This window comes from Brugia malayi, assembly GCF_000002995.4.
Source record: "Brugia malayi strain FR3 genome assembly, contig: Bm_v4_ChrX_scaffold_001, whole genome shotgun sequence".
Lineage (NCBI taxonomy): Eukaryota > Metazoa > Nematoda > Chromadorea > Rhabditida > Onchocercidae > Brugia > Brugia malayi.
Window position 1 is genome coordinate 22,059,862 of NW_025062479.1, and position 15,296 is coordinate 22,075,157.

Below are 15,296 nucleotides of genomic sequence, written 5' to 3' on the forward strand. Positions count from 1 at the left end.
GCAAGCTAATTTCTATGTCATTACGTTGATTTGTTTGATTTTTCTTGCTATATCATTTGTTGCAGTTTTATTTCTGGGATGTCAGGAAATTTTGTATCATGATATGTATTTAACATATAGTGGTTGTATTGCATGTCCCTAAATCTTCAATCTTTTTCAAACTTAAATTACAGCTCTAGTCCAATCTTTCGATAAAGATTACATTGAAATTTGAAAACTGATACTATCTGCTTGTTGTATCGTCGTAGTTTCCATATAACTCTTAAGAGACTTTAAGCTGCCAATTCTTCGGGAAATAAATGATTCTTTCTTATTAGACTTCTACCTACTGTACCCTAAGATGTTGTACTGGTTCCCTTAAAAGTATTGCTAGAGTGTGATCTAACTGATTATATGTTTACTGCTTCTAAGTGATTTATGTGGTAAATGTCTAAACAAAGATGTTAGAAATGACTGTCTCCAATAATTCCACAACCACTTTCCCAACAAGAAGCGCAAAGCTCCCTGAATCCCCTCAATTCAAATAGGCGGCTCTCTACCACTCAATTTGTTCATCGTGTCTTTATAACAATTTGGTTGGAATGGCTTACTATGCATACGCGTACGTAATGAATGGGTGGTCGCGCGCGGCGGTGATTGTGTATTTCGTATCACTGTGAGTGTGGGTGGGAGGGTGTTAGTGGTGGAGGTGGTAGTTTGGTTGTATTTGTGGTTATGATTTGGTACCGAGAGATCTGGGTGGTATTATTTTGTTGCAATTGTCAACACACACACAACAACTGTAATCCTGTGTTGATTTGCCAAGTGAGTTTCAAACCGAAAAGCTCACATACATCGTTTATGGTGTACAACATTTTGGCAGTGATGAAATTGAATGATCAGATGGTCATTAATCAACTCTGATTTAGTAAGCCCTGATACCATAGTTACTGGTTTGCTTGTCACCGGTTTTGGTATCATTCCAGATCGGGGCTGTTTGGAAAGATTCTGTGTCGTACAATTTTTTTTTTCGTCAGGCAGTAGTTTGAATTCCATTGATGGCTGTTGTCGCGGCATGTCTACAGGCATAATCTCAACCGACGCTATTCAGGACGCATTGCAACGCGCTAAAGAGGTATGCTAATTTCGTATTCTCAAAAAATTGAGATCACATTAATGAAGTGCAGTGTTATGCATTTTGGAGTATACCGTATAAAGTTTTTCGGTATTTATTACTGTTATTATTTTGATTAATTCCCTGCAGAAGTTTTCGTGATATTTTTTTTTTTCATCTAGATCAACCTTTCTGTGTCCGCTTATTTTGGGAAATGACTAGGCAAAATTGAGTTCGAAAATCACTGCATCACTTACCGTTATTGCCATCATATAGTACTGTTAGCGATGAAATTGAAATATTTGCACATTTAACAAATGCGTTGTTACAAACGTTTTGTTTTGTTGGATGAAAGTATAATAATGCATTTGAATAGGTCAAGTTGAAGACCTTTTGTCTCCTTATATTCTGTAAAATATGGGACTGTGGTTATCAGTTCAAGGATGTTATTGCTTAGGTTTAGGAACAGAGGAATGATTGTGTTGTTTCGTAGTTTATATCACTTTTTGCATTCAATCTACAGGACCAATGATTTTTTTCAAATTTTAGACTATATTGCTATATTTTCACGTATTTGCTTGAAATTGATTTTGAGACGAATGCGAAATCACCGCTAGATTCTGTTTGTTAATCAGAGTAGTGAATTATATACATATATTTATTTATTTATTTATATGCTTGGCAAATCGCCACCCTTCTATGGACAGGAAAAAATTGTAGCTTTTCGAAAAAACGAATGTTAAAACTTTGTTCTCATTTCATTTTGGGTGCTTCGGAAAATTTCCCATTCGGAGATGTAGTGTAAAAAATTCCTATGGTTTTACAATGTGGTACGGTTATGTTGACCCACTATGAAAAGATTAACATCCAAAGTTATGACATCAAATTGGACTGAATGCCTCCTGCATAATGATGATGATAATGATGATGCCATTTGGTTTTGGAAATTTGTTGTCTGGAATGAAATAAAAATATTTGCCATATGTGCAGTACTTCGATTTTTATCGTAAGTTTGATGTTACGTGACATTTTTTTAGAATAAGAGGATGCTTATATTTTTTTATTCATGATATCATAAGTGATAATTGATTGTACATGCATTTATAGTATATGTTCATATTTTGCTTGTTATGTTTAGCTCGCTGCTTCTTCACATTCGAATCCGCAGAAACGACCGAATTCGGACGATTCATCTAACCGTACGTACCAGTGATTCACTTGTTATTTTGCATACATTGATGCGTTAAACAGTCACACTTTCATATTAGGAACTTATTGCGTTGAGACGTTCCGTTTTTGACGGTGTAATACGCGTTTATACGGTATTTCATTGCAATTTATGGATTTTTTAAAGTGAAGTCTTCAATTTTCATAAATACGTACATAAATCGATTACGTTTTCTCTATGGATTTTGGTTGTTGATGTGAATTATTTCGATTAATTTTGAAACGGCTGATTTTCAACTTGTCAATTTTATCAGTGCAATTGTGCATATTATTTAAAACTCTATATTTGCAGTGCGTATATTATATTCTTGGTGTTTTTGCATGCATGGTATACAAATATAAAATAGCTGAAATTTAATATGCAATTTCTGTTTTTGGAATGGAGAATTCGTTTGCATTTTTTTCAGTGTATCCAACCAAAAGGGTTAATATCACTGGAAACACAATGGACATGGGCGGGAGCATGCAAATCTCAACACTTGGAGGTCCGGGTCACGTTGCTGCAGGCGGTATGCCGCCAGTTGGAGGTGTTGGAGAAGTTGTTATGGAAACAATGGAGGTTCCGGACCACTGTGTTGGCCTTGGTAATGGTAGATGTTTTGCTGTAGTCTGTGCTCATTTACCGTTTTTTTCTTTTCCTTCTTTTTCTTTTTTTTTTCACTTGACAAATTTTGAATTTATCTTTAATTCTGAATTTCTTTAATTACAAACAATAATGTGATGTTATTTCTTATAGTGATTGGCCGTGGTGGTGAACAAATATCACAGATTCAGTCACAGACCAACTGTCGCGTACAAATGTCACCCGAATCAGATGGGAACAATATGCGCCAGTGTACTTTACAAGGCAGTAAAATGTCCGTAGATCGCGCAAGGGCAATGATAAATGAGGTTGATTCTTGCCTCGTTATGTTTCTCTTTCTTTTGCGTTTCATATTAGTGGTAGGAAATGTATTTAGCTGATATTACGGTGTAAATTTTCTGCCAATTTTTCTGTGTATTATATTGAGTTGCAGTAATTTGCTGCAAATTTCCGTTTATAGAATTTAATACTCCTAACTATTGCAGTCGATTTCTCTCGGCGGTTTTACCCTTTCGATTTTTCTAGATTATTGGTCAAGTTGCGTCATTTACTAATAGTTGTCCCCTTTTGTATAGCATTTCGCGCCTTTTTATCGAATGTTGAAGATTTAGTACTATGTAATACTGTTACTAAATTTAGCCTACATTTTGATGTTGTTCGATTTTTTTTTTTTTTTCTTTTTTTGAAGATTTTGAAAGTAGAAGGAGTTACAAGGTATTACATCAACATATTTATAACGTAGAATTATAATGATGTAATTTCTGTGCTTGCTTTCAGGTAATAGCTCGAGCAGGAAATCGTCCTCCGCCGAACCGAGCAGGCCATTTTGATGGTGGTATACCTGTTGGTACTGGCCGTCAAATAACTCAAGAGATGTTTATTCCTGGTGCAAAATGTGGCCTCGTAATTGGAAAAGGAGGAGAAACAATCAAAAATATTCAGGTGCGTCAATAGAAATGTTTGACATTGTCGATCTTGTAATCTTCGTGGACTACTTTCTATTTTTGCCACCTGTTATTATGTTTCAGGAGCAAACTGGTGTTAAAATGGTTATGATACAAGAAAACCAAGAAAGTGGAGGACAACCAAAACCTTTGCGTATTACTGGTGATCCTGAAAAAGTAGAGAATGCTCGGAGAATGGTTGAAGAAATTTTGCAGTCGCGTGAAGACCATCCGCCTGGACATTTCGGTTTCCCTGGATCATTCGGAATAAGCGGTGGACAGCGTTCGATTGGCGAAGTAAGATTTTTTATTTTCCGGCTGGCTTAATGGCAATTACATGAGTTTACAATGCGACAGCATCCACCTGTTTTACTGATAATACAACTATATTTTAGGTAATTGTTCCTCGTGCCTCGGTTGGAATGATTATTGGAAAAGGTGGAGAGACGATTAAGCGTCTTGCTGCTGAATCAGGAGCTAAAATCCAGTTTAAACCTGATGGTTTGTTTTTTAACTCTTGATTAGGGCAATAATGTATTATTTTCCTGGTATTCAAATTTTTAATCTGTTCTCTGGAAAGCATTTTATATGAAGTGATAAAACGTATTCCATTTACTACTAAAGCAAAGGAAGGTGAAAACTGAGAAGTTTTGCATATCGATTTATTGCAGATGATCAGACAGCGCAAGAGCGATGTGCTGTCATTCAGGGCACTGCTGAACAGATTGCAAAAGCGACGCAGTTCATTTCCGAACTCGTCAAAAAGAGTGGTGCTGCAGGTGGTGCGGAGATGTTCTACATGCACGTTCCATCGAACAAAACGGGATTGGTGATTGGTAAAGGAGGCGAAACTATTAAACAAGTAATCTTTGTTCATTTCATAGTTTTTTTTAATAGAAGTCTTCAGATATCAAACATTTTAATAGGTGAAATCTTCTTGTTTATTATTGTTCTCTCTTTCCAGTTGCATTAATCGCATTGCCTGGAAGTGTCAGAGCATTTCTGTCTTTTCAGTATTAATGCATTTATATTTCTTCCTTTTATTTTGCGTTCATCTTCCAAAGAAAAATGAATAATTTGGTTATGTTGTGATAATTGATAATGATAATTGGTGTATGTAATATTTTTTTTTTTTTTTTTTTTGGAACTCAGGTCTTCTTTAGTTATTTTCTCAGACACACTGCGTAAATAAATTATGGCGCTTGTGTGGTATGAATAATAGACTTGTTTGTAAATTTCATAGGTAACTGAATAACTGGCTGACATCACAGACTTCCAGAACTCTTTTAAGATATGTGCGGAAAGTGGAGCACATGTTGAATTATCACGAGATCCGCCGCCGAATGCATCCGAGAAAGTTTTTATTATAAAAGGAACACCTTATCAAATCCATCATGCACAACATATTATTCGTATCAAGGTATTTCATTTATTCCAAAAATTTTTTCTTAATTCTGCTGCCTTTCTATGAAATTCGTTATTTGGAAGGAGGATTGTATTTAATCAATGTAGCATGTGTACGACACTGGGTCATTTGATGTCTGCCTGGGTCTTGCTGTATAGTCATAGTTAACGGGAAATTGCTCTAAAAAAAAAAAGTTTTTTTAGGTTGGTGATATTGCTCCAGGAACGCCAGTACCACAGTTTCATGGACAGGGTGGTCCAGGGGCGGGTGGTGATGCATTTGGAGTTGGACATAACACTGTACCAAGTGCTCCTCAAGGATATGGTAATGGTAACGCACAATTTGCTGGCGCTGGTATTGGTGGACAAGCAGGAGCGCAATGGAACACTACTTTTGGTAAATGCTGTGTTTGAACATGAAGGGATTTTGTTACTGGATAAAAAGGGTGCACGTAATACAATAATTGTATAACAATGATGCTGCGGTTTTAGGTCATCAGCAAAGTGATCCCGGACAAGCTGCTTGGAATCAGCAATATTATGGACAACAAGGACAACAGCAGCCTGGTTATCAGCAGGGGGCGTATGCTACCCAGTATCAGCAACCAGCACAACCGCAACCACAACCAGCGCAGACAAGTGCAGCTCCAGCAGTAAATCCGCAAACAGGTATGCAGTATGCGATAAAAAGAAAAGGAATTTCTGGGTTTTTTATGGGAGAATGATTGGATAGATATGGAAGTGTCTCCTAATTGTAATAATTTTAGCAAACATCTTTGTGACAACGCATTTGACTTATGCTATCTAATACACTTATTGTTAATTTCGTTCATAAATTTCAAAATTTTTATGAAAATTATGAAGGAGAATACTAAGGATATTTTTCGTTATTTCGCTGAAGTCTGTTCAAAGTATTTGAAGATTTTAAGATGTGCATTTCATTACATCCATTATTTTTCAGGTCAACCTGATTATAGTGCACAGTGGGCAGAGTATTATCGTAGCATGGGTATGCATGAACAGGCAGCCGTTATCGAAAATCAGTTGAAGCAAAATGCTGCTGCTGCCGCTGCTGCTGCTGCTGCTGCACAACAACCAGCTGCACAAGCAAGACCTCAACAACCGGTAAGTTTTCAAAATAATAATTTTTTCCGTGATTCATGAAAGAAATATAGATTGTCACTTTTTTATAGGAAAATTCTTTGGAAACATTATAAGTGGAATAAAAATGGAAATTTTTATCAACTATATGTCATATTATAATTAAACTACCTTGTTTTTAGGGATATGGCGCTTATGGTGCTCAGCCAATTACAGCACAAAATCAGTTCAGTTACGGAACACCGCAAGCACAGCCTCAGGGAGGTTATCAATTCCAGCAACAATATTAAGGCAGTAATGATGAAAGTTGAAAGTTGACATGTTTTATTACTTTATTATTTCTTATTCTTCTTTCTTTTCCTTAAATTCCTCTTGTTTGACACTTTTAAATCGGAACAGGTCGTCAATTCTTCGAGAAGTACAACACAGTGTTTGCTGTTGGATAACATATAATTTTAATGTGTTCGCTTTGTAGTTCTTTTCATGAGGGGGAACTATAAATAAGTGGCATGTACTATTCATAATTAACAGACAGAAGTTTGAGCTCTTTTATGTTCCACAACTAGTTTTTGCTATATAAGAATAGCTGTTTTGGATGGATTACTTACACAATATTCAATTTTAGTTCGTAATAGAATTTAGGCCACTTCTGCCTTGTTTCTTTTGGTTATTCGTAGACACATGGTTACCCTTTTCATCAGTTGGTGGTTCGTTTTTTTTTTTTTTTATTATTATTATTATTGTGGCTGAAGAAATATGTTTTGAATATTCAGGAGATCTCCCTGTGCTTTTTTTTTCTTGAAAAAAAATGCTATTGCTATACTGCTTTGTATCCAATAATTCTCGCAAAATGCGTTGTTCAAATTGTTTTTTATTTTTTCGCCTCCCCGTTGTTTTTTCTTTTAGATTATTTGGTGGATTTTACATAATAATTTTTTGTTTTACGAAGTTAAAATTGCTTGTGTTCTACTAATGCATTTCCAATATATTGTTATAATTTGATGATAGTTGAGTTATTTTTTAATTTTTGCAGTAATGATTTTAATAGCACTCTCACTGCCCGTATAGATGTCTTGTTGGATTTATGACGATAATAATGTTATCACCGGTATGTTGATTATTCAAATGATTGTTTTGACACTACGTTGTTAATTGCTGTTACCTTCTGGTCATCCTCATACATGCGTTCATTTTGCTTCACTGTTTTGATCGTTTGTTACAATTGATGACTGTTGCAGATGATAATGAAGATGATAATAATTATTTTATTGATAGGGAATCATGATTTTGGGCTTATTTTGTTTTGCTGACTTTTTATTTGTCGGTTCTTTTTTTTTCTCTCTCTCTCTTTGAGACATCTTCACAAGTACTATACATGAAGATTATCACTAGTGAAAGAAGAGAATATGAAAAAGAGTTTTTTCTTTCTGATGATTGATCTGTTCTGGTAAAATTATATATATATATATGTGTGTGCATTATATGGCATACAACATTCTATTGATTGATGTATGACGATGTCGTAATTATGATCAAAAATCCACTTTTCAAAGCTATACGGGTGTTGCTGTTATTTGCTCTTGTTTTCCCCCCCTCTATGCTTTTTTTTTTTTTTTTTTTTTTTTTTTTTTTATAAATTTCTCTTTAATCATTTATTGATTACCATTTTAATAGTGCAAGAATTTCTTTTTTTTCTTGAAAAATGCGAACGCCTATGTATGATGGGACATAATATGTGTTATGTGTCTGGTTATTCATTTTCATTTGTGTTTTCTGTTGGTTGGCTTATTTTGTTAATTTCATATGTTCGACACTGTGTTGTTCACTTCTCGAAGAAATCAGGACTTTGTTCAATTTAGTAACATCATTTTTTTTTCCTGGTACTTATCTCTAATTGCAAATCCTTCTTTTTTTTTTTCTTTCCCTCTCTTTCTCTTTCATTCTCACCTTAAATTATTCTTTTTTCTCATAGCACCGTAAATCCCTTTCCCTTTTCTTTCCCTCTTTCCCTTCAGGTTTTACGCAATTTCACAGGGAGCTGACTGATCATTTATGCTATATCATTTGCATAAATATTTTTCTTCATGATAGCCTCCTTAAATGTTGAACTTTTTGACTATGTTTCTTTTTTACTTTTCTGCTAGTTATTCTGTATTTTTTATATTCTTTGAGTTTTTTGGAAGTTACATTTTTTGCATATTGTTAGGTGTTGTCTTTTAATTAATTTATCCACTGCATACCTTTTATGTTCTAACGACGTTCTTTTCCCTGCGTTTTTTCATTATGTTTGACTTTTTCCTGCTCTTCACTCGTTTGTTTTTTTCCCTCCCCCCCCCAAAACCGTGTTAAAATGTTTTTTCCAATTTATATGTAATTGTTTGAAATGATTTGTATCCTCTATTCATGCTCCTTGTTGGTTGCAGTTTTTCCTTTCATTTGTATCCTTATTTTGAGGTGTTTTTCATCCATGAACGATAATAAACTATCAGAAATGAAACTGATGACGTGTCGAAAAAGTCGAACGGTTTTCAGTTGCTAAACATCAAAAATATAAGTTATAATCTTTAAGCTTGTCGGGCTGAAATGCAGGAATCTGATTGTTTTCAGTTAGATTAATCCCGGGAAGTCTCTGAAAATGGTGGACTTCTTTTTACCACTCGGAATTCTTGCAAAATACGAAATTGATTAATGATTTAATTCTTAATGCTTAAACTTTGAACATTTCTTAGACTTAATAAGGTGCTTACAATGTTCAGTGCATTGTCGTCGTATTATCTTGAAATTAATTGGTGTCGTTATATGAAAAATACAGGGGAAAACCACTAGTAATATTTTAACAATGGAATTTGATAAGAGATAGACAAAAGCATTTCAATGATGCAAAGACTAATTTGAGTTGTTGGTCGTAATGTTTGAATTTTTTCTGTTTAAAAAATTTCTTATTTGAAAGTCTTCAGAAATCGGAACATGAAAATAGTAGGGAACATTTTTGTTTTACATATATATATATATAGTAGATTTTAAAATTCTTAGTTTTAATATATCCCACAGATTCGGAAACCCGAAAACAGAATATAAAACACCTGAAAAAAGTAATATTATTACATGTGAAAATAGAGCACAAAGAAATGAATAATCAATGAAAGGTTGTGAATAGCAATCGATGTTAAACTTAAAAAGCATCAAAAAATTTATTGGACTATTTTCTATGCATTATTTCAGGAATAGATGACAAAAATATAACTTTTAGATTAATTTTGTTCTACTACAGTGAAATTTAGAAGGAAAACTTTTTTTTTTTTTTTTTGCACAACAATAATTATTGATTGTTTGGAAGAGTTAAAGTAACATGTAAGCAAGAGATTTATTTGATAAAATTTATTTCATTATTCGATACATAGCACTTACAATGAAATATAGAATAATTTTCAGTGATCCAATTAAGTTCTAAAATTCTTTTTTATTTTTAAATATTTGAATTGAAGATACATTTCGTCATTATTTCTGTTTTCTAATATTGAGAAATGAAAAATCTAACATTGCCTAAATTGGAATGTTGGAATTTATATCAAAATTTTCTGTGTTAAATTTTTGATTTCGTTTTTTGTTCAACAAAGTTCTATATGGTTAGTTGTGCCATTCCAAAAAAAAATTTTTTTTTAAACACCTTTCACTCTATGGTTGCTAATCTTTCTTTCCTAATTTCCGAAAATCCCACTTGAAGAATATACGATAATGAATTTATTTTGAATTACATTCAGGAAAATTTGATAATTTATAATAAATTGCATATCAGTTTGTAACTTTATAACTTGGAAATATCGCAGAAGGACTGATTAACTTCACCAATTCTTTCCTAGACAAAGCAATCATTTACAAGGGAGTAGTTTTAATGGAATTAGCATATTTAAGTAGTTATAGTTAGTAGAAGCAATGAAGAAATTTGCATAAATTGAATTAAGAAGAAAAAAATTTTTTTTTTTGTGCAATTAAAGATGTATTTATCATTTCATACCTTTTAAGAAGTTTTAGCAGGTGGTCCTTTGTAATTTTTTTGTTTTGGTGCCATATTGCGTTCGATAATATCATATGCCATAGCAATGATCGATTCTTTAGGATCTATAAATTCTATTCCAAGAATATCTTTTGCCTGAAATAAGTTAGTTTAGTCAAATTAGCAAACTGTCAATTTTTATGCTATTATTGAGATATTATAACCTCGGGATGCTGTAACCTGAAATCAATAAGATCATCAATTATTATTATTATTATTGAGAGCTAGAAAAAAAGATAATTGATAAGATTATGATAATTTACGAGAGAATTATCGAAGTGTACTTCATTGCCAAAACGACTTAGTATTTGCTGCTTTGTTTCCTTGCTGAACAATGAATAAAGCCATGCTATCGGGTATGGCACTGTAATTCTTGGGATACTGTAACCTGAAATTAATGAGATGATCAATTTATTGAGACAATCATAAGTGATAGGTGAAATATCAATGGAAAATAAATTTATTTAAACCTTGCGATGAGAATTCATCACGTAGAACATTGGCAATATCCAGAAACCAGAAACTTGGTTGATAACTTAATAAAATTCGTAATCCATCACTACGTGGTTCTCGCATAGCACGAATATGTGCTTGTGCTATATCACGTACGTCTACTAAACCAAATTGAACTGCTGGTACTGCGGGAATTTCATTGTTCAAAAAACGACGTATTATCTAAAAAGAAAAAAAAAATTATTGAATTTATACTAATCAATTTTAGTGGAATAACATCGATATCACAAATGATCAAATATAATTTAATAACATTGTTTTGCTAGAAAAGAGAAAAACTAAAGTTAAAAGTTTTTTTTCAGTTGTTTTATAACTTTTTAGTAAGGATAAGTTTACACTGATACTCGTTCCTTGTACATTATGAAGGAGAGGTCCAACAACAAGTGCCGGATTGATTACAGTTAGCTTGAACTTAATGTCTGAAAGTTGAAAAGTAATTGGATAATTTCGAGTTTAAAAAAAAAAAAAAAAAATTAAAAAAATTTAAAAATCATTTTATTTCATCAATGATTCGAATTCATTTGTTTCACAGTTTTATTTAACATAATAAAAAAGATTTTTTAAGTACAAATTGTAAATGAGTTATCAGAGAGGACAATTCAGATGTAGTAAAATTAATCTCTAGTAAAAAGTAACCTTCCTTATGAACAAAATCCCATGCAGCTTTTTCTGCAAGTGTTTTACTTTTCACATAATTATTTACATTTGTCGAATCGATATTACTCCAATCATTTTCGTTGAATGTTCGCGTCATATCTGCGTGACCTTCTACAATGTCAAATAATCTCAGTGCATTTGTTTAAGTTTTTTCCTCATTACGGAGTGATTTTCATTTCTTGTCGTTAATTTGTGAAGAGAGAGAGAGAGAGAGAAAAAAAAAAAAAGAAAACAACTCTTAAACATTTTTATTTTATTGTTGTTTATAATGTTTGAATCAATTAAGATCGATCGATGTATGCACAATGACTTAATTGCTAATTTGTATTTTCCTTTCGCCATTTCATATGAAATAAAATTCGAATGGACTAATGACATTATCTAATTATTCAAATAATCAAAATTATTCTTGTTATTTTGTGCTACTTTTTTTTTTTTTCGAGAAATTAATTTTCAAAAATTTTACCATTAATAGCAGCGCAAGAACTAGTAACAACAACTTTTTTTACAGATGAATTTGATGCAGCAGCTTGTAATACTCGAAGAGTACCATCTACTGCAGTTGAAATGACTGATTCATCCGTGACAATTGGAAAAGGACTCGCAACATGCAAAACATAGGTGCAATTAGCTGTTGCTCTGAAAAGATTAAAAAACAGTGAAAATGAATGGAAAAAAAAAAAAAAAAAATGAAATGAACTTGAAACGAATGATTAAACATTCTTCAATGAAATAGGACAGGAAGAAATTTTAGAATTTTTAGTTCTCTCTCTCTCTTTGTAGAAAGGGAAAAAGAAAGAGAGAGAGAGAAAGGAATTGATAACAGGTTAATTAATTAAGTAATAAAGATGATAAAATAAATAACAGAACGAACTGAGACCATCCTTGATCATTTTCCAAATCTGCTTCAACCAATTCCAAACGTTCAGCTGCTCCTTCGAGCTGTTTCAGTGGATCAATTTTAAAATGATTATTAAGGTCACGTACGGTACCACGTACAGTATAATTTTCCTTTAAAAGTTGATGAACACAATGTATTCCAATAAAACCTGATGCTCCGGTAACAAGCACTCCTGCAATATTTATCATTTTTAATTTTTTTAAATTAATCTTTATTCAACTTATCAGATTGAAAATGTCTAACTAACTTATTACTAATATTTTATTGTCTCTTTTCAACAAAAAAAAGAGAAAAAAAAAAAAAAAAAAAACACAACTCACTGATATTTTGATTCGTTTCCATTCTTTTTATCACAAAAACACTAAAAAATAAAATTTGAGTTTGCAAAAGGAATTCGTCGTTCTTTTTTTTTTTTTTGCAAACAAAGTGATATATCATAGAGATGAGAAAAACAATTACACTTATTCACTTCAATTTCAATAAATATTGTCTTTTTTTTACATCAAAGAAACGAGTATATTTTCAATTGAAAAAGAATGCAAAAAATGTGATTGTATGAATAGTTTTATAATATTATAACAATTTTATAATATTTTAGAAAAGATTAAAATGCATTTTAAAAAAGTTAAATTAGGAATGCTGATGAATTATGTAGTTGATACATTTACAAACTTTTTATAGCATTTATATTATCATTTTAATTTGCTTTTAATTTTTATACGCTTCAAATATATTTTCAATCAATTTAAAAAAAAAATATATATATATATATATATATTAATAAAATTTTTTTTTCCATAATTTAGATTAGAAATTGAATATTAATCAATATTTTTTTAAATATTATAAATGAAAAAAATTAATAGGAAGAAATTAAAGAAATATATTAAAAATTATTTGAAATATTTGAATTATTTGATAAATAAGAATAAATAAATATTTTTCTTTTAATTTTCAATTACGCACAACAATAATGTGAACAGGAGCGCTTGATTTGATCGACAGAAGGAATGACAGCCCTAAAAGTGGGCAGCAAAATTAGTGCCAACAACAATGTCAACCTCCTCTGCATGGATTAATATTAATGAGTACACATACACATACACCTACATACACATACACGAATACATATCATACATGAACACATATATATATATACATACATACATACATCACATACATATACAACATACACACGTGTATGTTGTATATGTATGTGAGTGTGTGTAAAAATATATATATATATATATATATATATATATATATATATATATATATATATATATATATATATATATATATAAAACAATGCGAAATTTTGCAGTTACGTATAGATTTTTGTTAAAATATTTATAGTAAGAATGTGATATTTGAGTTTAAAACAAAATTTTTGCGAAAATTTCCTTTCGTGAAAAAAAAAAAAAAAAAAAGCAAACAAACAAACAAAAAACCTTTGTGTGAATTGATTAGAAATGTAGTAATTTTTGAGAAATATAAAAAGAAAAATGAAATATTTCAAATCTTTTCATTAATCTAGTTTGATAATTTTATGTAAGAAAAAAGAAATGAAAAGAAAAACTTAGAATTTGATGTATTCAGTAATTCAACTATGAATAGCTCTTTTTTATGAATAATAATTCATTTGTAAAATTAAGAATTATTTTCGTATCTAATTTAATATAAATTCAAAAACGATTCTAATTAATCGTAGATTATGTAGATGATATAAAAGATATAATATAATAACACTTTTCAAATGGCTTTTTATTCCTCTTTCCTTCCCTCATTTTTCCATTTGTGATAATTCTTTCATTGTTTCATTTTTTTTTTTTTGAAAAAGTAATAAAAAATGAGAATAAATGATGACAGCAGAAAGAATTCACAAAATATCTCATTCAATTTATGAATTTGTATGATATGATGGATAGCTTTTATTTGTATTAATAATGACAATGACACTTTTTTTATCCTATCACTTAAGCTTGTTTGTTTCAACATTTAAACTTTTTGTCATTTTAGTTGTCTAAAGTTACAAAAAAAAAAAATCATCAATACATTACATTTTGCAACTTTTCATATTTCATAAGGAATACAGCAAATTAAACATAAAATTACTCTCTATGATATTTTAGAATAAAAAATTGAACAGCTAGCAATTGATACTTACGAAGAATATTAGCTTTGAGAGCGAGAGAGAGGGAGAGGGAGAGGGAGAAGTCAGTTTCGAAGAAGAGTGTATTTTAATAAAAATAAGTTTAATATGGTGGAGTTGAACTTTGTGGAATGTAGTTCGAAACAAAAATACACACACACAGACACAAACATACACATACACACACACACACACACACACACACACATATTAGTAAATTATTTAATTGCTTAAAAAGCAATGCTCGAAAAGAAGTGGAAAGTAATAGTTGAATTTTATTTAAAAAGTCTAGCTATCCTGCTACGATTATCGAATTGCTTCATCACATCAAATGAGATAGAAATAAAATCAAATAAACTATTTGTCGTTTTCCTTATTGTATAGTTTAATTTGTATAATTTTTAATACAATAAGGAACTGATGCTTGTATAACAATTTTGACTATACAATAAGAGATTTAACTATGTAATACTGAACTATTTTTTCATTGTTATATAATTAAAAATTGTATTAGCTTCTGGTTTTATTTTTAATTCTTGTTTTTTTTTTTCTCATAGATTTGTTTTATATTTGTTTTCTTGAGTATGCGATAATCCTGATAACAGATCATTTTTTATCTTCTCCCCTTCTTCATTATATTATCATGAGTTAGATAAACACTAAATAT

General features: G+C 31.0%; 2 protein-coding genes across 3 annotated transcripts; one reads left to right on the forward strand and one right to left on the reverse strand.

Annotated features, from left to right (window-relative positions):
• Positions 1-874: 874 nt before the first annotated feature.
• Positions 875-6,642, forward strand: Bm11304 (the record flags this gene model as incomplete). 2 transcript variants are annotated; one of them, XM_043075729.1, is made up of 13 exons in its annotated part: positions 875-1,114; positions 2,232-2,292; positions 2,728-2,910; positions 3,057-3,211; positions 3,681-3,845; positions 3,932-4,144; positions 4,243-4,348; positions 4,519-4,709; positions 5,139-5,267; positions 5,456-5,648; positions 5,744-5,920; positions 6,213-6,376; positions 6,535-6,642. In XM_043075729.1, 13 exons carry the CDS (start codon positions 875-877, stop codon positions 6,640-6,642), a joined length of 2,085 nt encoding a protein of 694 aa, XP_042931663.1. The 2 variants fall into 2 exon arrangements, with proteins under 2 accessions (XP_042931663.1, XP_001892446.2); XM_001892411.2 differs by having other exon boundaries at positions 2,728-2,904.
• Positions 6,643-10,370: 3,728 nt separating this feature from the next.
• Bm3338 (putative 38.1 kDa protein in RCK1-AMS1 intergenic region, putative) lies at positions 10,371-12,819 on the reverse strand (the record flags this gene model as incomplete). The annotated part of the gene is made up of 8 exons (XM_043075730.1): positions 10,371-10,502; positions 10,670-10,794; positions 10,877-11,081; positions 11,256-11,338; positions 11,556-11,687; positions 12,043-12,215; positions 12,451-12,649; positions 12,798-12,819. 8 exons carry the CDS (start codon positions 12,817-12,819, stop codon positions 10,371-10,373), a joined length of 1,071 nt encoding a protein of 356 aa, XP_042931664.1.
• Between the last annotated feature and the right edge of the window lie 2,477 nt (positions 12,820-15,296).